The 24,949-nt window shown below is 45.0% G+C and overlaps 1 protein-coding gene across 1 annotated transcript; it reads right to left on the minus strand.

Moving 5' to 3' along the window:
- Positions 1 to 6,006: 6,006 nt before the first annotated feature.
- Positions 6,007 to 24,027, minus strand: arhgef3 (Rho guanine nucleotide exchange factor (GEF) 3). The gene is made up of 12 exons (XM_030091665.1): positions 23,738 to 24,027; positions 20,236 to 20,302; positions 16,507 to 16,569; positions 9,868 to 9,975; positions 9,487 to 9,753; positions 9,335 to 9,397; positions 8,866 to 8,962; positions 8,451 to 8,527; positions 8,066 to 8,323; positions 7,808 to 7,978; positions 7,509 to 7,698; positions 6,007 to 6,599 (listed from the first exon to the last, which is right to left on the minus strand). The coding sequence occupies exons 1-12, from the start codon at positions 23,770 to 23,772 to the stop codon at positions 6,007 to 6,009; spliced, it is 1,989 nt and encodes a 662-aa protein (XP_029947525.1). The 5' UTR covers positions 23,773 to 24,027.
- Positions 24,028 to 24,949: the final 922 nt, after the last annotated feature.

The raw sequence follows: 24,949 nt of genomic DNA on the forward strand, positions 1-24,949 counted from the left end.
GCTGAGGTTTTTCACGGCTCTAGCAACAGATAGGGGCTCGATACCGCCGTCTTCTGGTCCGGAGCAAATATGGCGGCTCAGTCCCAACACTCCCACTGCACGAGCACACCGCGGCAGTGGCGCGAATGCGCTGTAGCGCGAGCCTGCATAAAGTTCCACCTCAGGCGTCGATTTCAGTGGCAACGACCACAGACATTGAATATGACTATGGATAACATAGAACGCTTTTGAAGCGAGTTAACGTAGCGGTGCTGCTATTTGTGCCAGAGTTACGAAGGAAGGAGAAAAACTTCAGCTATGGCGGACGTTAGCATGAACAAGGTGGATTATTTGCTTTCAAGTAAATCGTTTCTCCTAAGTATGATGGGACAGGACCGATTGAATGCACTTGCCATGCTGTCTATGGCGAGGGACTTCATCCAAAAATTACCAGACTTCAACGACATGGTGATTAACCTGTTTGCCACCAGAGAGGCCTACCTTGGTTTTGCTGAGGTTATCTGTTGTACTGAAGGAGTGTTTGGCACTACATGTCACCAAACAGTTGTACCAGCTGCCACTGTGGACCGTATATGTACAAAATCTTCTATTTTTATGAACTAACCAAATAAGTAACTAACCAATAACTAATCAAATTTTGATTAAAAAACAAAATAACTAAACACATCAAGGAAAAGTCTTTTTTAATAAATTATGAAGCACAAAATAAGCTGTTCACTTAAGTCTGAAATGTCCTAGGTCGTACACCCAATGTCCTAACTCCCTGTCTGAACATCTGTCTCTGTAATGTCCACAAACAGCCAAAACGCAATGGAAGTCTTGAGTTTTTGCTCATTTTCCATGTCATGTAGTAGGAGCCTAAAGGCCTCCACACACTACAGGATAATCGGGCCGAATTTTGCCCCGATCCTCTCCTCCCGATCGAAGCCGACAGGGTCCGATTGTCGGGAGTATGCAAATGAGTTCGGGTCCGATCTTCGTGTAGTGTGCGGTGTGTTCCGAGAGATTTTTTCCGGTCGGAGCCTCTCGGGAGGCGTCGGAAGGGGAGATCGGAGATAATGAACATGTTCAATATTTCCGATCGCAAATCCTGTAGTGTGTGGTGCGCTCCGAGAGGCGCCGATCAGCTCTGAGTAGAGCTGTCCACACCCTCGAAATAAAGCTCTCTGATTGGATGAACAGCTCCGTCTCACCAAGGTGCCGCTGATTAAAAAAAATCCCCCCGCAGCTGTCAGAGCTGGATGAATATATGTCTGTGAAATATATTCACTATATATGACAGTGAAACAGAAAAGCCAGAGCTCTAAACTCAGCTGTACAGAAAGTGATGGTTAATCCTATCGCTCCTGGATGAACTGGATCCTCCATTCAGACTCAAACTCCGATCTAATATCTGCATCTCCGCCAGTCCTGCAATAATCCTAATGTTTAATCTCCGTTATTAACCATCACGGAAGAATGGGGAAGAAAAAAATAATAAAAGACAAAAAAAAACTGTCCACTGATTCCGTGCCCTCAGAGACAGAGCGGGCTATAATGAAACTTTCCTAATCAACGTATTTTTACTCTGATTTAAACTATCAAATCTGTGGACATAAAGAATGATTTAAGATATTTGATGATTTAAAAAAGATTTAAAAAAGTAGCTTTTATTTGACACGGTCTGCTAATAACTTTATTCTACTGCTGCACTCGGGACTCAAAAGTAAAAAAAAAAAACAAAAAAAACACACAAACAGATTAGCTAATAAGCTGAATTATTATTAAATGTAAATTATAATAAAATGATCTGAAACTATGTTTCCCTCTTCTGTACTGGAACATTTAAATTTTCTAACAAGGTGCTGACAGTCCGTGCTCCGTGCGCACGGCGGGTGGGGGTCTGCACTGAAGGAGCGATACCAATGTGAATGAATGAACTGAGGGAACGAATGAGTTCTCCACTTATTATTGAAAGTGGAGATGAATGTAAAAACAGCAATGAAGGGAAACAGCACAAAGTCACGTCGGACGACGTGAGATTTGGAGGAGTGAGGAGCCGATTCTTGGCTGAAGAATCTGCAAATGTGCGGTCTGCTCCGGAGTGACACCGCACACTAGACGATCAGGAGAGGAAGATCGGGTACGATCTGTCCTCTGCTGTCGTGTAGTGTGTGGTGTCTGAATCGGGGAAGATTGAGAAAATCCTGTAGTGTGTGGCTGGCTTAAGGAGATTAACCGGGCTCCAGTTGTCCTATACAGTAACAACAAAAGGAAAATTATAACACAATAAAAATAGTTTGTAATATTCTATTTCCCTCATCATTAGTTTGAACTGTAACCCTTAATTATTTTGCATTTTACAACTTTCTTGAAAATCAACAAAGTGTGACATTTAAATGTGTCACTGAGGGTTTAATTCTCAGAATAGAAATATGTCTGTATTGTATATTATTTCTCATTTTATTCCACATAAACAGTCCTCCAACATTATATTTGGCATCTCTCAGCTTAAACTGTTGAATGCAAACAGGAATGTTTTCCCTGTGAACCTGATATATTGATTCACTTGTTTTTAAATAATTCTGTGTGTGTGATACGCTGCTGAATCTTGTCCATGATTGGACATTACAAAAGTTATTCGGGACACCATAATGTGAATGGAAACATTAATTTCTGTGATTTATACTCCTCATTATGCAGCTTCTTTTCACTGCTGTCACCGCTCTATGTGTATTTTAGTGTCTTAGTGCTCGATTTACATAATGTTTAATTCGGTTTGCATACTTTCTTTCCTCTTTTGTCGGTTGTATTCTCTCAGCTCTTTTCATTTCCATCTTGTTTGCATTCACAGAAAATTGTCTTGACCTCTTTTCTGGAATATCTCTGAGTGACCATCAGGTTTAAGTTTGAGTTTATAGGCTTTTTGTATGTGAAGCTTTCATATTTTGTCTGTGCTTGTGTGGGGTTCATTTAAACAAACGTGTTTGTGGTTTTATCAATTATCTTACAGAGGCTTATTTCAGGAAAATTACATTTTTATATGTTCATAGAGCTCCCTTCCACAAACTCTCCATGCCATCCTATTCTCCTCTCCCAGATTCACTTTAAGTAGAAATCCAGATGTTTGTTGGCTCACATCTGGAAATGCCAAAGAGCTCTGCTTTACCTTCATCACGTTTTCACACCTTTCTTTTGACTCTAACCTGCAGCCCAGGACTGGAAACTTCAAAATGTACCCTGTAAATCCATACTGAGGGCGAATAAAGCCTGAATCCACCCTCCTCACTGAGCTGCTCTACTGCCACCTTCTGGAGGAGGTCGTCCTCTCCAGGTCCTCTCATGGAAACAGCTTCAGTCAAACTCTGTGGTGATGAACATTAGGACGTCTGTAAAGGCAGAACTCATCTCTGAGCGGCTGATCTTCATTACATTAGGGTAGAGTAACTAGAAAAACGAGAACCATAGCACTTCAAATTCTTCAACCCTGAAAGTGCAGAAAATTCTGGCACCCCCCCCAACCAAAAAAAAAAAAAAACAACAACCTGTTCTTCTGCATTGTTTTGACAAACAGCCACCGTTCACGCTTGATCTTTCAAACAGTTTATTGATGCTTTTGGTTCTGTGACAATCCAAACTTTGAGGATACCTTCATTCATTCATTTTTACACAAGAGGAAACGTTTCATCCAGGAGAAGCGTCCCTGAAGTCTTTCTGAGGCGTGCAAATGATTGTCTCGACACTGCAGTCATGTTTCATGGAGAAGCACAAACAGTATATAACAGCTAGGCAGGCTCTGTTCCTACATTTATATACAGAAACAAGTCATGTACAATCTTTATACACACACACACGCACACACACACACACTGGACACCACAAACCCTTTGCAGCAACACGACTCTGAGCTCCTCTCACAAAGAAGCAGCAGATCCAGAAACTCCGACAGCAGCTTGTTAGACGCTTCAGATTTACACAACAAGCTTTCCATTCTGCAGAAAGAGACGCGTTCAATGCAGAGTCTCCTCAGGACTCACTGGAAATGCTGGGCTTTAAGGAAGTGTGATTTGTTGAAAGAACAACAGTGGATCAGTGTGTAGTTATGTGTGTTACTGTGTCTGTGTGTTATGAGGCAGTTTGATCCTCCACGTGTGAACAAGACAGTGGACACCAATGGAGGTCGAGCACCGGTGTGTGTGTGTGTAATGAGATTTGTGTGAGAATTTCACGCACAATTTTACTTTCTTCACACTGTGAAATGACGTTTTTCCTGAAGATGTGGAAAAACCTGGTTGATCATCAGCACTGTACACAGAGAACGACTCCAACTGACCGTGGCTATCATCAAATCTACACCCAATTCATCACAATTACTGTTCCTACTTTTTTCTTAAAAAAAAAACACACACACACTGTACTGTAGTACTCAATATTGTTTGGATTAATCTTTAAGGGAGAATAAAGCCCATTTCGAGAAAGAACCGGAAATAGTGCTATAATGTGATTGTCAGTTTTACGCCGCTTTTCAAGCGATAGGATGTAAAAGTGTTTCTTTCTACTGATTTTAAAGTCCTAAAGAATTGATGGACTTTGGGGTTAAAGTGAAGAGTTGATCTGTAAACGTCCCCTGTACAGGGAAACATGTTTGCAACACGCTAAACTGTGTGGTCGAAGTTATTTTAAACTCTTTTCTCCAGTGTGTTCAGACAAAACTATTTCCATAGCTTTTACAGTCAAAGAAAGCTAAAAGTGGATTGATTTATAGAGTAATGCGGAGAATAAAACCATTCAGATGATTCCTGTTCACTGTGTGGGAAAACAGAACCGACCGGATGGACGGTTCTGGCTTCATGTGTTCATCAGGCCGTGGAGAGGAGACAGTCATGTGATCATCTGTATCTGTGTGTGAGTCACAAGGCCAAGGTTAGTTCATCAGGATCCCTCCACGTCACTTCGGCACTTTTCACCACAATGAACGTCTCGGGTTTGGTTTAGATTATTCACAATGAACAGAAAAGTACCGAACAGCTACAATTAGAAGCTTCCAGTTTCAACGTTTTGTTTGAGCGAAGAACTTTGGTTTTATTCATGAACCGGATCGATGATAAACTCCTGAACCCTGAGAGAGAGTGTGAGTGTGTGTGTACATGCAATCAGATTTGTTTGTGGTAGAAATTGTGCCTGTGTGTAATATGCTTTGTGTGTATGTGTATTTTCCAGTCAACAGCAAAATTAAATAAAAAAAAAATATAGAAATGAACATGAGGTTTTGTTTATTGCATCTAAAATCAAGTATTTTTTTTTTTGGAGGGGGGGGTTCACTGTTGATTTTGATTTGAAGTTTGTGTATTTTCTTTTTTCAGTAATACTTTTTGTGAAATATTTAAAGTGTTTTAATAAATACTATATTTTCTTTCCTTCTCAGCTCAATTAAAAACAATTTAGGTCATTAAATTTATATAGAATGTTTTTCCCCATTATTCTTCTGTTTTGTCTCTTGAATTTTGTTTTGCTAGATTTTATTTTTATGACATAAAAATTAGAAAAGTTTTTGTCCTTGGATAAAACTTGAGCCTTTAAATGTGTAATTTATTTTTTTGAAAAAGGACCCTTGGTGAGAATCTCTGGGAAAGGCTGATCCTCGGTGTGATACCTCGGTCGGTCATCAGTAAGTGCTGATTTAAGTGCTGTTTACACGACAACGTTTTCAAGTGACAACGCAGAACTTTCACAGCGTTTTGGGCTCCGTTTCCATGACAACGTTCACCATGATTTCAGAATAAAAACAAACCGCATCCTCTGGCAACGCTACAGGAAAACTACAGCGTTTCCTGCGTTTCTGCCGTTGTCATGTCAACAGATCACATTCCTGAAAGAATCAAAAGCGTTTTCACTTGAAACGCCGTTGCGTAGGCGGGGCCTAAATGCCAGGCAGCCTCGCCGTTTCTTCGGAGGAGTTTTACTCGTCTCCCGACGTTTGACTCTGTAACAGTGATTCTCCTCTCTGATTGGCTGATGCTCCATCCGTCAGCACCTGTGGCTCAGCACGTCCCCGTCTCCAGTGTCCATGCCTTCCTCCTCCTCCTCCTCCTCCTCCATCACCTCCTCCATGGAGTTCGAGGAGGCGGAGGCGTCATGGCTGCCTCTGCTGAGCGTCTCCTCCTCTTCAGCCGTCTTCCACTCGGCGGTGGCGCCATCCTGTCCGTCAGAGCTAAGTCCCGCCTCCACCTGCACACCCGTCTTCACCTGGCTGACGTCTGGCCTCGTCTCACTCTCCACCCCCGACCCTCCGTCCACCTCTGAAATCTCCACCCCCAACCCTCCGTCCACCTCCTCTCCTTCAAACCTCTCCTCCGGCTCCTCCCTCTCGCCGTTAAGCCCCGCCTCTCCATCCAAAGCCGTCTCCATCGCCCTCCACGTCACTTTTGCTCCTTCCAGCCCAGAGTGGCCCGTGGAAGTGAGCCCGGCGTCGCCGGGGGGTCCACTGCTCAGCGCCGCCGCCTCTCGGGCCTGTCGGATGCAGTTGATCCACTGCTGCTTGTTGAAGGCGTCGCTGGCCTGGAAGTAGTGGCTCTGCATCGGAGCCGCGCCACGCAGCGAAACCCGGAAGAAGTTCTTGGCTGCAGAAAGACAACAGGAGGCGGAAGGCATCGTGTTACTGGAGCTACAGTCTAATGTCAGGACTCACTGTTGTGTACAGGAGGCGGTGTAGAGACCAGGATGTATGAGTGAAATGCAAAAAATAGAAAACATCTCACAACTGGTAAAAAAGCAAGCAAAAAAAAAAAAGAAATCAACAAGACTTGACCCACAAATTCCACCAAAGAATGTGATAAAAAATTCTTTTAAAGAAAAATCCATGAAGAAAAAGCTCACATTTTACAAATAAAAACATATTTCATGAGAAAAGAGATGATAAATTTATGCAAAAACTACTTTTTAAAATCACAAATTTTATACCTTTGATTCATTGATAAAATATTTTAAAAAATCAACTTTATTCTCAAAAATGGAAATGAAATGTACAAATAATAAAATAATAAATTAAAATGTCAAACATGTATTTTTTTTTTAATTGAAGTGGATTCCTAAAAGAAATAAAATAAAATTTTAGGACGAACGAAACATTTTTAATCGGAAGCATAAATTTTTGCTTTTGTCCCCAAAATAATGTGTGGTGTTGTTTATTCATACAAAATGAATTTCCTTTGCAGATGTATATTATTTTCTTTGAAAAAAATATCCTATATTCTCTTTTCATACAATTGAAAGACTGTTGTTTTTACTTTTACTTCATGCTTTTGCACGTAAAATGTGAATTTTAAACATTTCTAAAATTTAATACACATGACCTGATATATCCCAGTCCCTTTTTTGCACCTTTTTTTTTTTTAGCTTTTCAGTAATACGTAACTGAAAAACAGTATCTATTAATGTGAGATCTTATCTAACCAGAATGATTATAGTTGTAATAAGTGTATAAATTCCTTCTAAATGACCTGGTCTCCAGGATGTGTGGGAGTACTGACTTCGCTCATTGTTGCTGAAGGCTCCTCTGATGGACCCGCCCACTCTCATCTCGCCGTCCAATAGGTCCTCCAGGTCCAGCTGCCGGATGGGGATCGGCTGTCGGCAGAGCTGGTAGCTGACTGGCTGGTCGTTGAGCGAGACGGACCTGGTGATGACCAGCACGTCCTGGAACAGAAACACGTGCAGTTTCTGCAAAAAAAACAGAAGAAGAAGAAGATATTTTTTCATGATGATTCATTTAATCTGCTGCAAAATTTCCAGTAAAGTGTGTATTAGTAATGAGAGTAGGTGAACCAACCAGTCCTCTGTTGTTCTTCAGCTCTCCGTGGCAGCTCAGCGTCCTGGATCGCTCGATCAGCTCGTCCCTCTGTCCGTCCTCGGCGTACAGCAGACGGTCCTTGTAGTACTGACACTCCGATTCTCCCGTCCGCCGGTTGATGTCAGCCACCAGGCTCTGAACCATCAGCATCTGTGGATCGGACCACCGGCCAAACACAGTCATGGGGCGGAACTTGGATGGATGAGGTCAGGTTACTGTGACGGGGGTCGTCCTCACCGCCTCGTCCAGGTGCTGCCTGTCCTGGTGGTCGTTGGGCGTGTGCTTCAAGATCTCCCTGAGCAGCAGCGGGTATTTGACCAGCCGGCTGCGGGGGATGTCCAGGAAGTTCCACAGGCCCAACTTCCTGCTGAAGGGCGACTGGATGCACCTCTGCAGGAAGTCCTGGACCCGCCGGTCCTGCTTCTTCTGGTCCAGCAGAGCTTTGGCTTTCACCTGGTTGCTGCAGTACGGGGTGTAGGAGGAGAGGCAGGGCAGCTGCAGGCCCCAGACAGGCAGAGAGAGAGAGAGAGAGACAGGCAGAGAGAGTGAGAGAGAGAGGCGTGAGTCCGGGCAGGTCTCAGGCTGGAGGCCCGACTTTAGTCCTGCTTTGAAAAACTCTCACCCAGTCGGTTAAGATGTGACCCACATGTTCGGTGGACCCGTCAGGTTTTCTGGCGTCTCGCAGTCGACTCAGCAGATCTGAGAAGAAACAGGAAGTTGACCAGAGTCAGTTCCACACAGACTCTAAAGCCAAAACCCTGATCCCAGTCGGCACGTCAAGCTCACGCACGTGCAAAAGAAGTATTTACAACAACTGCGGTGCTCATGCACAGTGGCAGCATCTCCGCTGTCTACGTGAAGACGGAGCTTGAGCATTTCTAGAAATTTGCCTTAACCGAGCTGCAGCATTTTTGAAAAGTTCCACATTGAGAGCTGTTCTCACAAGGTTTTTAGTGGCTCTGACACCCAAAAGACGATGACAGTTTTTAATGGCCGAGTGTATGAAACCTTAAAGCACCGTCCCACGGACATCCTACCTTCATGCAGCGGTATCAGTGAGTCCAGAGTGCCAAAGATCTGGTTCAGCTCCTGCTCCGTCATAATGGACAGCTTCAGCATGGGGTCATGGTACGCCTGCAGCGCAGAAACAGAAACCAACACGAAATCATTTTTAAGGACGCGTCAACAGTTACAGGCTAATTTTATCCTGTTTCGTCAATATTCACAATGCCATATCCAAATTATAGAGCATCTTCCTCCACTGACTGATCTAACCTCAGCGAAACTGAATAAACCAGTCATTAGACTGAGAAACACAGTGATGATGAGTCTCAGCAGAACATGCCAGAAATAGTCTCCAGATAACTTATTAGTTAGTTATTCTCAAAACTAAAACTAAAGCAGGTAGTGTCAGTTTAAAATGCTTCACATTCAGTCCATTAAACAACACTGCGTCCTGAAGAACCTGAATTACACCATACGCCGATGATGCCGCCTTCTATTTACCTTTTTGGCCAACTTGAGGTCCTCTACCAGATCTTGCTCCCCCTGAGCCAACTCAAATATCGCCTGCAGTGGAAAAGAAACCCCATCAAGTGACTGTATTTATATTGATTACGGACTTCCTAACGTAGCATGAAGCGTGGAGACTCCTTCACCTCTTGTCGTTTTATCTCCTTGGGGCTGAGCGGCTGCGTCGCTCCCAGCCGCACGTCGAACGTCTCGCTCCACAGCTTGCTGTCGCGCCGTTTGGAGGCCGAGGTCGTCGCCGTGGAGACCCGCGGCGCCGTCATGGAGGACGAGGGGCTGGAGACGGTCGCGGAGATGACGCGAGTCTTCATGGTGGAGGAGGAGGAGGAGAAGTGAGGGGGAGGAAGAGGAGTGGCTCTCTCTGTGCGGCTGTCATTCCTGAAGCTGATGGAGCGCTGCGGACACAAACAGGTCAACTTTCAGCTCCGAAACGTAGCTTCATCTGTTTTAACCAGCCTGTTTAATCTGACTCAAATGAAGGAGATAGAGTGATCAGATTGGCTCCTCACCTGCAAAGTCTGACTGATCCTCTTCAGCGGGGCGGTCTTGACGGGCGGCAGCAAGTTGGCCAGAGACGTCACCCTGGACACGGGCTTACTGCGCTTGGTGCTGGGCTCCTGGAGGGGAAACGGCAAAGGTCACCAGTGTTTAAACACAGATGGGAGAAGCAGGAAACTTAGGGAGGTGAGACTAAACGGACGCCCAAAACGCAATGAAAGTTTTGCTTTTTCACTTGTCGTGTGGGAGACTCTGGGAATAAAAGGGCGGTCAGCTCATTTCTAAAGTGGTTCCCTGCACTCGCATCCCTTCTGATGTTTGTTTTCAAGTGTTGGAGTGGTTTTCGGGAACGCTGCCGATGTTTTGATGAAGCACTGGACGTGAAAACAATAGTGTGACTCAAAGTCTGATCCCGTGTGCCAGACGCTCTCACAATCACTCACAGTCACGTTTCCATCACCTCGTGATTCGTGCCAGGTCTGGACCACACACAACAGGTTGTCCAACAGAAGGCTCGCTGTGTGGGATTCGGCCGCTTTGATGTCACCAAACTTTCACACCGACGACCAGGGAAACTGCTCTCACTCACCGACACTTTCAGAAATGATTGCCTCCAAAAAACAACCCGTTTCATTATTTGCTCTGATATGAGATAAATCATATTTTAATGCAGTGGACATTCATCGAGTGCAAATTCAAAATAACGTGTGTGTGTGTGTGTTGCTCAGTCCACTTTCTCCAAACCAAACATCTCAGCTCTGTGTTTTCTCTGCTCTCCTCCCGTCACACATCAGTCCTGACATCCGCCTCCACCCTGCCTTCGCCTCTTTCTGTCAGTCGTTTGAGTGTCACTGAGCATAAAAAGTCATCGGTTTATTTGTGTTAAGTTTGACTAGTTTCCATTGGACTTGGCTTTCTGTGTGCGACGGCCCGTGAACTGACTCATTCCAGCAGCAGATCGATTCGGTACAGTTGGTCAGCGATAGATTGGTTATTTAATCACAGCAGGTTCGCAACACACCGACTGACTTTCAGGTCAGGAGCTCCACTCTGTGCAGGGAAAACTTCGAACACTGTGTTGTGTTGTCGAACATACAGTAAATATATTACGTTACAGCAGGGATCCTAACCTACAACATCATTCTCTCTTGAAACAGTTGAATATTTTTCTCTGCTCAGTGTCAACAGAAACCGTCAGTCCCAGCTCGAGACCCTTGTCTTAAAATCTTAATAGTGTGAAAAACATCAAGCTCCAAAAGCAACCAGAGACCTGTGCATCCTGGAGAGGGAGTAAACAACTAGACTCATTGACAAATAAATGCTGCAGAGGACAAGTGCAGTCAATAAACGACACAGCCAGAGTTAATGATCCATTTTTCCCATTTGGCTGAACATTAAGGTAGAGAAAAACTGAAGAAATGGAATTCAGCCCCCTTACCTCCACCTGTTTCCCCATACTGTTACTGCTGCTGCTGCTCTGTTTGCTGAAATCCACGGAGCTAAACCACGGTACCAGCAGGCCGACGGGCCGCTGACCCGCCACCATGCTGCTCAACCCAACGACCGGCACCAGATGTGGCTGTTTCCCCGGGCCGGGACAGCAGGCAAGGTAACGAGAGATGAAGAGCGAAAACAAGGAGGTGATGTGAGTCCAGTGCTGGTCCAAAGAGTCCAGGAAAGAAAAAAAAAACAGATCTGTGTCAAGTCCTCAAAAACAATTCCACCTTTCTTTTTCTATGATGGAAAAATCAGCAGGAGCAAACTGATTCAAGAGGGTCCAGAAAGAGGTTCCAGAAGAGAGCCCAGACTCTCCTGGCTTATTGTGTCGGCAGCAGCAGCTTAAACAAAGAGTCCACAAGTATCCTGATCAAGCCTGCCAAGTTTCTACACTCCAGCTCTGACAAGACCGAGGCTGTTTTCAGATGAAGCATGAGATCCAGGGAAGGACCCGGAGAGAGCTCGGACGTTTTCAGGATCAGGAGGCCTTATTGAGATTCCTGAAGATTCCCGGTGCAGGTATCATCAGCTCAAACAAAGCAAAGTTTCTCCAGACCAGTTCCAGCAGACGGTCTGGACTGAGTTTCAGTCACCAGAGTTCCTTTGGACGAGGTTTAACTCTCTGTCTGGTCCCAGAAACAGTCCCAGTCCTGTGAAAGAGTCGTCCGGACGGCGTCTGACTGTGAGTCCTGTCTGCGGCTCACTCGTCCCCCTCCTGACCCGCTCCGCCGGAGGACTCACTCCGCTCATGCCCTCACTCTCTCTGTTATCACTGACTCATTTATTCACCGCCTCCCTCACCCACACTTCCTTCCTCTCTTTTTCTATTTTCTTTCCTTCTGTATTGCCCGTCCCTTTCCTTCTCATGAATTTTTACTTTTCTACTGTTAAGTAACTTCTTTGAAACACCAATAATTACATCACAAACACATTTAAAACTGCATCAAAATGAAGATGTAGTCAGTACGTCTGTGCTAATCCATGAAAAATTTAAGTTTTGTACTTTTCAACAGAACCAAAAAAAAAACTATTTTTCACCAGTCTTGAAGGTAAAAAAAAAACAAACAAAAAAAACACAAACTTGATAATAGTGACTTTCATCTGTGGGAAATTTATTGACAAACTAAGAACAGATTAACAAAAAAAAGTCTATGAAGTGATTTGCCCTGATTCACCTCAGCAGGATAAACAGTCCTGACATCGGGATGTCATTGAGACTGGGTAAGTGTGGATGGGCGGTATCAAGGAAGGGAAGATGACCACTGCTGAAGAGGCTGAACTACCTGAAGTCAACATAAGAGATGTGGAATGAGGATGAAGCAGCCTGGAGGTCAGGAGGTCAGTCACAGCCAAATCCCTCCAGAGGGTGAGACAGGTTCTGAACAGTCAGCTGAAATCCAGGCCATTATCACGTCTGCCCTACCAGTAACCAGATACTCCGCTGGTGTAATATCACTGGACGAGATGCAAGCTCCCGATATCGAGACAAGGAAACTCCTCACAACTTCACATCAGAGGAGAGCAGCAGTGATGGATGTAGCAATCCCCAGTGACAGAACATCAGCAACAAGGAACAGCTGGAGGAATACCAAGGGCTTAAAGAGAAGCTGGAGAAGACGTGGGCTGTGAAGGCAGCAGTGGTGCCGGTAGTGATGGGGGCACTCGGGGCAGGAACCCCCAAGCTGGATGCATGGCTCCAGGAAATACCGAGAACAACATCTGAGATCTCTGTCCAGAAGAGCGCAGTGCTGGGAACAGCTGAGATCCTGCAGAACCCTCAGGCTCCCAGGTTATTTATGAAGGTTCTACGTGACAGATCAACACAGCGTGGCTCATAATCGTGAAGTGGAAGGAAAACGCTACAGGTTTTTTTTTCACAAATAAACAACTGTAAAGTATGGCGTGCAAAAGTATGAATTGAATTTTAGTCCGATCTGCCCATAAAGGCCTGTTCACACAGTGTTTCAAGTGAAAATGCACGAGCCCTGTGTTGTTGTTTCAGATAAGTTTCACAAAAAATGATGTCTGTTTCGACGGCAACAGCAGAAACACTGAGTGGAGAGCATGCCAGGCCATGCAGAGAACAATACACTATCAACAGCAACATTGTGGGGAACTCGGACATTCGTACAGACAGACGACCACATTAGATCGTTATCCACTGGCATCACTAAGACCAAGAACACACCAGAGGGGTCAGGGAGGAAATGCAAAGAGTGTGGCACAGCTGCAAAGCTGCAGAGACCTGACTGCCACCTAAACTCATTTGGATGAAGTGCTCCAGCACGGTTCATGACCCTGAACACACCATCCCCACTGTGAAACATGGTGGAGGCAGCATCATGCTGAGGGGATGCTTCTCCTCAGGAGGGACCTGAAGGTCGCTCAGAGTTGATTGGAAGATGAATGGAGACATAAAACCTGCTGGAGTCGGTAAAAGACCGAGGCGGAGGTTCACCTCCACTAAAAACATCCAGCAGAGCGACAATGGAAAGGTCCAGATCAGAGAACATTCATGTGTCCAGTCCAGACGGGGATGTTTCAGGAAGTGTTACTGTAACCTGAATTCATGTTAAATCATGACCCTGATTATACTGGAGCTGCCGGTGGAGCTGCTAGTGGAGCAGCTGGTGCAGCTCGCCGCCGCTCGATGTGTCAGGACTGTAATTACTGAAGGCCTGCAGGCAGACTGAGACATGTCCTGGTTTTTGAGTCAATCTGAGTCATTTACTCATGTGTTGGGATCAGAATCGGAGTCACACTGTTGAACTCAAGTTTGATTCATGTCACATCAAATATCTAAATCAAATTGTTCTCGTCAAATGAAGCCATGAAGCCGAATTCATGATCCACACTGGAGTTGAACGAGCTATATTTTGTCTCAGAACCTGGCTCAGCAGCAGTAGAGGAGCACCATGACCCCATTGTGTTATTTTTATCACGGTTCTCATGGCTTCCTGTGAAATCTGTGACTGGTGTCAGAGTCAGAGCATCGGCCTGACCTCGGGGTCCTCGGCTAATAAAAGCGGCTCCTCTGAGTCAGATCCATTGTTTGACAGCAGCGGCGGTGAGTTCGAAAGACGCCTAGAGAAGAATAGAAAGGACAGAAAATCCACCTTTTCTCCTTTATCTGAACCGAGACAAACCGTCTTGACGGCGGAGCAGAGCGGAGGTGTGGTGGAGTGTGGACAGATTTAAACCTGCCGTTAACGATCGACATGAACTGAACACACAATTCCATTACCGCTTACTTCTTTAAAGTTCTAACTACACAGAAACCTGGACCGTGTCTCTGGACCTTTCAGAACCTTTGACACGTTTTGGAGGTTTCTGTGTGGCTCCACAGTAAGTATGGATCTTTTTGTTTTTCTTTTTTCACCAGTTAATTAGGATTCGCTGGGCCCTGCGGCTGTGCGCTGCTGGATGAACGACCATCGATGAGTTTATTGAACTAGTAGATCCGAGAGGGAAAATATGTTTGTTCAATAAGCTGCGAGATGTGCTCACTGCTGGCAGCACAGTGAGTGTTTAAGGCCCCGTTTACACCAAAACACAAAACTTTGGTTGAACTTGGGTTCGGCTACACGTTTCACTGCCTGATATTAACCTCAACTGACATGATGTGTGATAAAACGGATATCAAACATATCTGAGCATTATAGGAGAATGAATCTAAGCTTGGAATGCAAATGAGAAATTCAACAAAATGGGAAATGAACTAAGTTTAAAAAAAAAATCTTAGGGAAAAATATTCAGAAACCATTTCCAGACTTAAAAAGAAGTAAACAGAAAATATCTATATTTTATTTTCCCTCAATATCATGTTTTACATTCCTTATTTTAATATGTCACGACTGTGACAACAAAACAAATAACTGAGATTTAATTCTGTGTATTAATTTGTTAACAAAAAAACTGAATTATTTTTAATCCCACATAAATGACAAAGATTTCATTCCATTTATTGATGTATTTGTTAAAAGAAAATCAAAATTATTCAAAATACATGACTAAAAATTAATTCAATACATTCATTTATTTATTAGGTCTCATTATTTTAGTGACTAGGATTTTGTTCTATTTATGTGTTTTCTAAAATTTGCAATTAAAACTTATTTTAGATATTTAAAGAGGTGTTTCTATCCATCAAAGCACTTTCTGAACTTTTCTCCAGTCACACAGTCAGAGGTTTGACGCTGACTGCTTATATATAAGATAAATATAGCTCAATACTCTGTATTATTCTGGGTTGATGGTCCGGCGCGGCAGCAGAGGGTTAATGCTGTGTGTGTATTTATAAATACGTCGGGGGGGGGGGGGGTCACAGTGGCCTCTCTGAGAGCTCAGTATGACAGAGTGTGACTCAGGCAGCAGCGACAGCACACAAACAATGGAGAGTCATTCATCTGAAGTTTGATGTCTGCCAGCGCCGCCGCAAACAAAGTGAGACTGACGGCTGTTTGGTCCCGGCGGAGCGTGCTGGACGGGCTGGACTTCCTGTGCTGGACCCAGACGGGAGGGGGAACGCCCGGGAAGGAACGGGCTGCTGGCACAGGGCTAAAAATACAGGGTGAAGGGCCCATCAGCAGGGCAGAGGGGCCCCCGAAGACCCCCGGGGTTTATCTCAGGAGTCTCCGCTCCTCCTGTGATGCCGCCAGACACACAACGCTGCAGAGAACAATCCGCTGGAAACAATAGCAATGGGAGAACACCGACACACGAGCAGGTTGGATTGTTATTATGGTGACTGTCAACTCTAAAACTACCAGGACCGGGACAATCTGGACTGGCAGGCGACGCTCGGGAGGAAATCATTGTTCTTACTGTTCATCTACTGAGCATGTGCAGAGCGAAGCTCATGTGCAGCAGCAGCGTTTCCATCGTCTCCACGGCTGCTGCTCCGAGCGCCGCTCGTGCAAACTGAGCCCCAGAATGCAAAGAAAGTTTTCAATTCCCACATGAAAATAAGAACTATTAAAACACTTTGAATCATCGAATATTTCCACGTATGCACAGATATTTCTGCTTGATCAATAATTGTTCTGCAGTCTCCAGTGATGACCGGTGAATCTCTGCCTGCCTGCCTGCCTGCAGGCCGCTGCTGAGGACGTTTTCCTCCAGACACATTCAGACGTAGAGGAGGTGAACCTTACGTTGATGTCGAGGCTGCAGAGGCTGAGCGAGTCTGCATCTCTGCTGGCCTGCTTCCTCTTCTTCTGCAACACAAAACCCAGAGAAAACACCAAGTTAGACAGGAAATAATGACGAACTGTAAAACAGCACAAATGAAGCAGGAATCAGGTGCTGAGTTTACTTCGGAGTATAGGATATGGAATAGTTTCATGTTGATTGAATTAGAGACAAACGGTGAGTCCCGTGGATCCTTCTTGTTACTCTGAGAGAAGATGGACACTTCATGTGCAGGAGTGAAAACTTTCTATGACTAAAACTGGGACCTCAGTTACTGACTTTGTTCTTTTCTTGCAGACAAGAATGAAAAATTAACTCTGAATCCCTTGAGACGTGTGCTACAAAATAAACCTGTTCACATAAAACATGGAAAGATCTTGATTTTGTTGATGTAATGAACCCTGCACCTCGTTCTGAGGTTGAATTCTGTGTTCCTGCTGGTAGGAAGCTCACTGTGGCTGCACTTTGTCCACAGGAACTTCTGAAAGTACGAGGAACTAACACAGGAACCAGATTCAGTTCAGAGGCGTAACAGTTTCCAAAGACTGAAAGACTTTCAGCCGTGCAGAACAGATCTGATTTTATCCGCCATATTTATCTCCACCGTGTTTTTTTCACCAAATGGAAAATAAGATGGTTTAGTAGGAGGATGAAGAAGTGAAAGAGAGAGAGATGAGGTGGTTCCACAGGGAAAAGATGAAGAAAAGAGGGTGAGAAGAGAAGATGTGAAAGAGTACAGAAGTGTAAAAGAATAAGTGAGGCGAGAGAGGAGCAAGAGGAGCTGAAAAAAGGACGGTGAAGCAAGGAGATCTGGATGCAGAGAAGGATGAGTAGGGGAGGAGGAGGTAAGGTGAGGTGAGGTGAAGTTTGGTTTTCAGAATCCCTTTATGGGAACAACAGTCAAACCCAGAAACAAGTTTCCTTCATCAGAACCAGACAATCACCTCCCCCTCCTCCCCCACAGAGCGCAGCCCCACCAAACAGCCACGCCTCCTGAACAACCAACACATGTTCTCGTCTCAGTCGAGCCTCCAGCAGGCCCTTCAGAACCGGAGCCGCCTCTGAGCCCGGTCCGTCAACTCAGGATCCATCCGTCAGGATCCAGGTGAGCTCGGCGCCCCCGCCTCCACTGCAGGCCTGCCTGCACCGGGACCCGGGGACCCCCCAACAGAGACCTCCAGAAACCCCCATCCGCTGGACTTTCATCCGGGGTCCGTTTGACCTTGAAAATCCTCCATGTCTGCAACATGGAGCTGCAGAAAGAAGAAGAAAGGAGGAGGAGGAGGAGGGGAGACGAAGAAGTGAAGAGATGCAAGCAAACAAAGAAGAAAGACTGAAAGAAAGGGAGGACATGAGGCGTGAGGAGGCAGTAAGAGGAGAGAAAGGAGCAGAGGAGTGCCGTCAACAGAGATGAGGAGCACATTAGAGGAGAGGAAAGGAGATAACAAACACAAAGGTCAATTAGGAAGAGGGAGAAGAGGGAAGCAGGGGGGCACAGAGAGGGAGGCGAAGGAGTAAAACAGCAGAGAGGAGGAGAGGGAGCCCATGGGAGGAGGAGGAGGAGGAGATGAGGAGGACGAACGAGAAGACAAAGAGAAGGAGGAGGAGGAGGTGAAAGAAGAGGAGGTATGGGGAGAAGGTGATGGGAGGATGATGATAAGGGGCAGGAGGTGAATTAGAGGTGAAGCAGAAGGTGAGGAGGAAGAGGAGGAGGAGAATTAGGAGGTGAAGCATGAGGAGGAGGAGGAGGAGATGAAGGAGGTGAAGCATGAGCATGAGGAGGAGGAGGAGGAGGATGTTGGGTTCAGAGAGCTACAATAGCAGGAAGCCTGCTGTTTGTTCAGTATTGTGTCCAGACTTTGTTGTTGGCCGGATGTTATGTAACCTGGCAGACTTTACCTTTAACACACCATCACCATGGAAACCAGGGAGAGGGAGGAGCCAAAACCTCTCACATAAGATCAATCGACTTCCTCTAGAAATTTACACCAAAGGGCCATGTGGAGCAAAGTGAGACTTCAGTTCTGAATTTAACAACTTAAAGCTGCTTAAAAGACTCAAAACCACAAAGTTCACAAATCAAAATGCTTCTCAGATTTCCTCAATTCATATATTTAAGATTTAATTATCAGGACTCCCGTAAATTCCTAGTAAATGATCCGAACTGTTTCAAGTGGATAGACTGAGCGCTGTGCACGGCAGCTGCCTCCACTGGTGTGTGAACGTGTGTGTGAATGGGTGAATGTGAGCAAGTGACCATTTCACCGCACAGCATTCGATTGAGAATTAAAAAATAAATGCATGAAGCTCGACGACGAAGCGCAGCACTTTAACTTGGAAAAGTGGGAATGGAACTCACCCGATAGTAAACAAACAGACAGCAGCCCATCATCAGGATCTGCTCCTCAAATACACCTCAGTAACTCTGTCAGTTCCTCCTCCTCCTCCAGATCACTTTCTTTTAATCCCAAAGTCACATCAGCTCTCCCGTCGCCGCTGCGTCTCACATGCCGGCAGCCGCTGCTCCTGCAGTCCACGGAAAGATCGCCTCCCTCAGTCACATCACCTCCACCTCCACCTTCTCAGTCCGTCTCTTCCAGCCAACAAACCCTGCTGCACCTCCTTCAGCCTGCTGCCCTCCTCTCTCCTCAGCCTCACCGACTCCCTGAGTGGATCTGCAGACCCTCAGGAACAGGAACCCTTCACAATGCGTGTGTGTGTGTGTGTGTGTGTGTGTGTGTGTGTGTGTGTGTGTGTGTGTGTGTGTGTGTGTGTGTGTGTGTGTGTCCACTGGGTTCCCATTGGACAAACAGGAAGTGACGGCCGTCGAGGGGAAACACTGCCTCTATAATTAGGAGCTGCAGGAGACGTATTGACACACAAAGAGCCACGACTTGGATTGATTACATGAAAAAAAAGAAAATCAATTAGCAGTGACCTTTGTCATACAAAGTCCAAACAAAACACAATTCAGAGAAAAATCTTTTTGTGCATATTACGCATAATATGTCATGCACAATAATCTTTAAAATATCCAGTAAATTGAAAGCATGAACAATGAACGTGAAATAATTTGCCGCTTGTCCAGTTGATGTGAATGTATCAGTTCAGGCTTTGAGAACTGGAAAAAAGATGTAAAAAAGAAAAAGAACATAAAGAAGACGATGTGGTAGCAGAAAAAAAGTTGTCAAAGAAGAGGGGAACCAAGAGAAAGCAGAAAAAGAAGGAAGAGAAGAACGGCATGAGAAAGAAGTTGAAAAATAAACAGGAAAATGAAAAATAGAAGGAGGAAAAGAAAAAGATGAAGATCCTGAATAAAAAGCACGAGAAGCAGAAGATAAAAAGATGTAATAAGAGGGAAAAGAAGTAGATCGAGGAGAAAATGTGTTTAAAAAAGAAGAAAAGGGACAACAAAGCAGAAGAATTCTGGTAAAAGACAAGAAAAAGTTAAGAGCAGACATCAGAAGAAAAAATGAAAACAGAATAAAGAAAAAGCAGACAAGGAGAAGTGAAAGATGAAGATAGAAAAGACAATGCTTTGTAAAGGAGTAATGGTGGCACACAGCGAGTGGAAGAAAAAGAACCAGACTGGTTTCATCTGCTGGTCGGATTGGCTGGTTGAACACGACACGGCGGAGCAGCGGGTTGCATCGTTTCTCACACACAGAGATCGACGGAGGATGAGTTCTCACCCCTCTGAGGGACCAGCCGTCAGGAGACAGCAGCGAGAAGGAGGAGCTCTTCTTCTGCAGCGCCGCCCTGAAAGAAGAACACAGGCTGTTTGAGCGGAGCTCCATCTGGTGGTTCCTCCTGGTCATTACACCCTCTGGTCGCCAGTCTGCCCCCAGAACAGTCTCTCCCTGACGGCATGGCTTTGATGCTCCTTCGAGAGCTTTCATGGCAGGCCGGATTGGAGCCTCTTGTGGGCCTCTGTTGGCTCACGGACCTTATGTTTGATATCCCAGCTCTACACTACCCAAAAGAAAAGAAGTAAAGTTTCCTCTGTGAGTTCACCTGGAGAATCGCCACCAGACGTCATCCACTCAGACTGAACCATCTTAGGCTTGACAAAAACGGAATCAATGAAAAGTACTGATCATTTTGAGAAAAGATCATTACAGAATATCAAGTCTTGAGTTTTGGGCAATCCTGTTTAAATGCTAACAGAAGATTTAAAACGGTGGAAGTCAGTGGCGGCCGATCAGAGCGTCACACCACCAACAGGGAAGAACTGGAATCAGAAACAGATAATGGGGCAATCAAGTGTTTTTCTTGATTTTTTCTCTAAAAAATGATGAATTAATTTCTCTTACTTTGTAATTCTTGTTTCTTGTGTTGCAAGTTTTTCACAAAAATGTATTACATCGACCTGGCTTGGTCCTTTTACTGTCTCACATCAGGAAATACAAGCAGGAGGAATCGGCTGAAGACACGTCACCGTTTCCATCAGATTACAGCCATACACTACAAATGAAGACTGCAATGAGAAGTTACATTCACCAGCCGACACTATCTTTGATCGCTTACATTTCAGAGCAGAATTAATGAGGTTATCGGGTTGAAATTCTGTGTTCAGAAAGTATTAAAAGTGAAAACTGGATGAGAGGAATCAAGTTCTTATGACGCTTTTAAAGGAGATCCAGTTACAAATGAGATGAACTCTGACGGAACTGAAGGGTCAGAAGTTCAGGAGAGGAGAGGAGGAGGAAGAGGGAAAAAGAGTGAAAGTCAGAGACACAAACACATTACAGCGGGTCGTCTCATCGTCACATGATGAACACACACAGTCGCTGTGATCGGCTCTGCTTCCTGCTCTCGCTCACCTCAGGAAACAGACCACGGCCAGAGTTCAGCGCCGCTCTGTCATCAAGACAACACACACTGGGCCCGTCCAGCTGGGCGCGTGTGACAGCAGTGCATGCTGGGACCTGGCTCAGCCGTGACTGGCTGTAACTGCAGGTACCACAGGAACACAGAGGAAACAGGCTCCCAGTTCTCTGCAGCATTTGCTCATTTTCTTGCCTTTAACAGCTGCAGCCGCACCGGCTCTGGTGTGAGGCGCCACTAAATCACCAAACACACGCAGGGGGCGAAAATCTACGCAACATCTGCACGAACAACAGCTGGCGAAGGAGGAACAGCTGGAAACCAGCGCTGGTGGTTCAGGACAGCGATGGAGTGTTTTAACTGGACGCCACTTCAACTGGTCACAGAGTGAAGAGACGTGAGACCAAGACTCTGACTGAAATAAACCTACAGAAACAGGGAGCTGGTCCCTGTGTGTGTGTGTTTATGAGTGTGTGTGAGTGTGCGTGTGTGTGTGTTTATGAGTGTGTGTGTGTGTGTGTGTGTGTGTGTGTGTGTGTGTGTGTGTGTGTGTGTGTGTGCTTCTGATCAAAGCTCTGCTCTCTCTCTTCGAAGTGTGTGACTCATTCGTTCCTGGGAGTTGCAGCATTTTTCCAATTGTACAAATCATCCCACCCTGAATGAATGCACACACACTCACACACACACACTGTTCCAATGTTCGTGGGGCTTTCCTTTTGAGGTAATCCTTCCCCAGCCCCTGATCCTGACCTTCACAAGTGTCTCACGTTGATCCTGACTCATGTACTCCTCGCGCTTAAGGAGTTCGGACCTCACAAGTCAGGCTGAACCACATGAGTCTAATGTTAAACAAAGTAACCCCACCCACCCGGACACACACACACACACACACACACACACACACACACACACACACACACACACACACACACACACGCACACACGCACACACGCACACACGCACACACGCACACACACACACCGCTGCTGTCTTTTACCACCCATCTGTTAGTGATTCTCTCTGAAGCACCGTGTTCTGAAGTGGACGTTGGATAGAACCCGGCGGTGGCTCCAGGTCGGATGATGTCACTTCCTGCTGAGGAACATGGACTGAAGCTCAATGAAGTCCGACCCGCAGCTGATCCCGAACCGCCAAACGGAAACATTCATATTCATGAGCTTTCAGGGACGTTCTGCTGGTTTTACAGCTCAGGATGAGAAGCTGAGCTGAAATCAGGGCTGAGGTCTCCGTTTCCACGGAGACGGAGATTCTTCTAAAAGTTCCACTTTGGAACCTGTTTTTAAAAAGCCGTTATTCAGGTTTTCACATTTGAATCTTCGCAGCGTTCACTAAAACATCACCACAGCGCGGGGAAAGCTGCCGTTTCTACCAGATGATAAAGCAGCAGAAGAAACAGCAGCGAGACAGAAATGTCATCGTCCCTCAGCAGCAGAACCGCATTCCTCCGACCAGAACAGAGTCGCCTCGCAGGTCTGCAGTGTTACCTGAGCACGAACACACACACACCTCGTCTCCACGCTCTCATCTGCAACGCCACTTCAAGGTTATAGAGCATCTTCCTCCCAATATCATCCAGATTACAGAGCATCTCCCTCCTCTTCATTCGCCGTCTGTGTGCCAGTCGGAGGTTTCACTGCGTCTCTGTGGTTCTTCGGGTTCTTCTCTCATTTTGTGGCCTCATGACGTGTTTGGTTCTCCTTGTTTTGTCTCTTCTTGTGGTCTCTGGACATTCTGTGTTTCCTCTGTATGACTCAGGGATTGTTTTCGGGCTCTCGGTCATTCCTTGTTTCTGAGATTGCCGTCATTCTCGGTGCGGTTGCTCCTTGTGGCTGTTTTGTATTTTCATTCATTCTTGTAGTAAATCTCTGCGGTTCTGCTTTGTCTTCTGTGTGCATGCGAGCTTGTTTGGGATTGTTATGATTCTCATTTCGGTTCCTCAGTGTTGTTTGTGTTATTGTCTCACCTCTTCTTGTTTTTGATCACGATTTTATATCTTTGTGATTATTTGCCTTTCTTCATAAATCTCTGGAAGGAACTTTTTTGTGCATTTTCCAGAACTCTCCCTGCGGCATTGTGTGTGTGTGTGTGTGTGTGTGTGTGTGTGTGTGTGTGTATCAGGCTATAAGTCACTCTGAGGGAAACTTGTGACTCGCAGTTCAGTAATAAAACCTCTCTCTTTCAGCTTTCTGCCCTCTGCAGCCTCTCACTGCAAAACTCTTCAAATCCTGCACAAAACCAGCTCCTCATGGAACACACACACACACACACACACACACACACACACACACACACACACACACATACTTCCTTCTTTTTCTTGAAGTAATAAACCATGCTCCTCTCACCTGGAGGATCGTTGACGTCCATCACCTGCCTGCATCGGACCGCAGCTCCTCCTGAAGACCCGAGCACAGAGCCAGACGTTTCAAATCACAGCCACACACACACACACACACTCTGTCTCTCTCTCTCACACACACACACACACACACACACACACACACACACACAGACGGACAGACAGACACACTCACACACACAGCGGACAGATGTTTCCAGCTGCTGTCGCTCCAACAGGCGGCAGAAATTCAAACTTTCTTCTTTTGAAGTGAATCAAAGCAGCTCCGCTCTGCAGAATCGGCTCAACAACAAAGTCTAACTTTTTTCCTTCAAACTGTCAAGTTTGTACCGGAAGTGAGCCTGTGCGCAGCCGCCCCTTCAAAACAAGAGTCCTGCTGGACTGGCTTTTCACCATAGATTTTAACATGAAAATGTTTATGTTAATGTTTTGTTAATATAATAACAATGATAATATTAAAAATAGTAACTGGCATTTTCCATTTAGTTTACCATTATATGTATATATATATATATATATATATATATATATATATATATATATATATATATATATATATATATATATATATATATAAAATCTCAAAATGCATTTAAAAGTACGTAGATGTCTTTGAATCTCATTTCTTGCAAAGAAATGACATTCAGTTAATGCTAATAATGGGGAGAAGTACTGTGTTTTAATATGACTATTTCTTTACTAAATTAAAAGCACTATATATTAAAATATTGAAATATATAAAATATATAACTTTAGAAAAAGTATAAGGAGAAAAGGGATAAAAAAGAGTAAAACGGAAAAAAAGGAAGAGAAGGAAAGGAAAAAAGGAAGAGAAAAAAGGGAAAGAACGTTCAAGAAAACAAAGTTATTAAAAAAGGTATTAAAAAAACACTTAAGAGACATTGAACAAGAAAAGAAAGACAAATTAATCCAACTTTATTTGTACAGAATTTTCATATCAAAACATGGAAAATGGAAATGGAAAAATTGAGAGAAGACACAAAGTGGCTGTGGCTGTGTGTGTGTGTTTGTGTGTGTTTGTGTGTGTGTGTGTGTGTGTGTGTGTGTGTGTGTGTGTGTTCTATGACTTGCCCTGGGTGTAACGACTCTTCAGCAGGGCCCTGAGCTCTTATCTTGAAGCCAGGGTGTTTCCGGAGCCTGTGCATGTGTGTGACTGTGTGTGACTGTGTGTGTATGT

This window comes from Salarias fasciatus, chromosome 5 (assembly GCF_902148845.1).
Source record: "Salarias fasciatus chromosome 5, fSalaFa1.1, whole genome shotgun sequence".
Lineage (NCBI taxonomy): Eukaryota > Metazoa > Chordata > Actinopteri > Blenniiformes > Blenniidae > Salarias > Salarias fasciatus.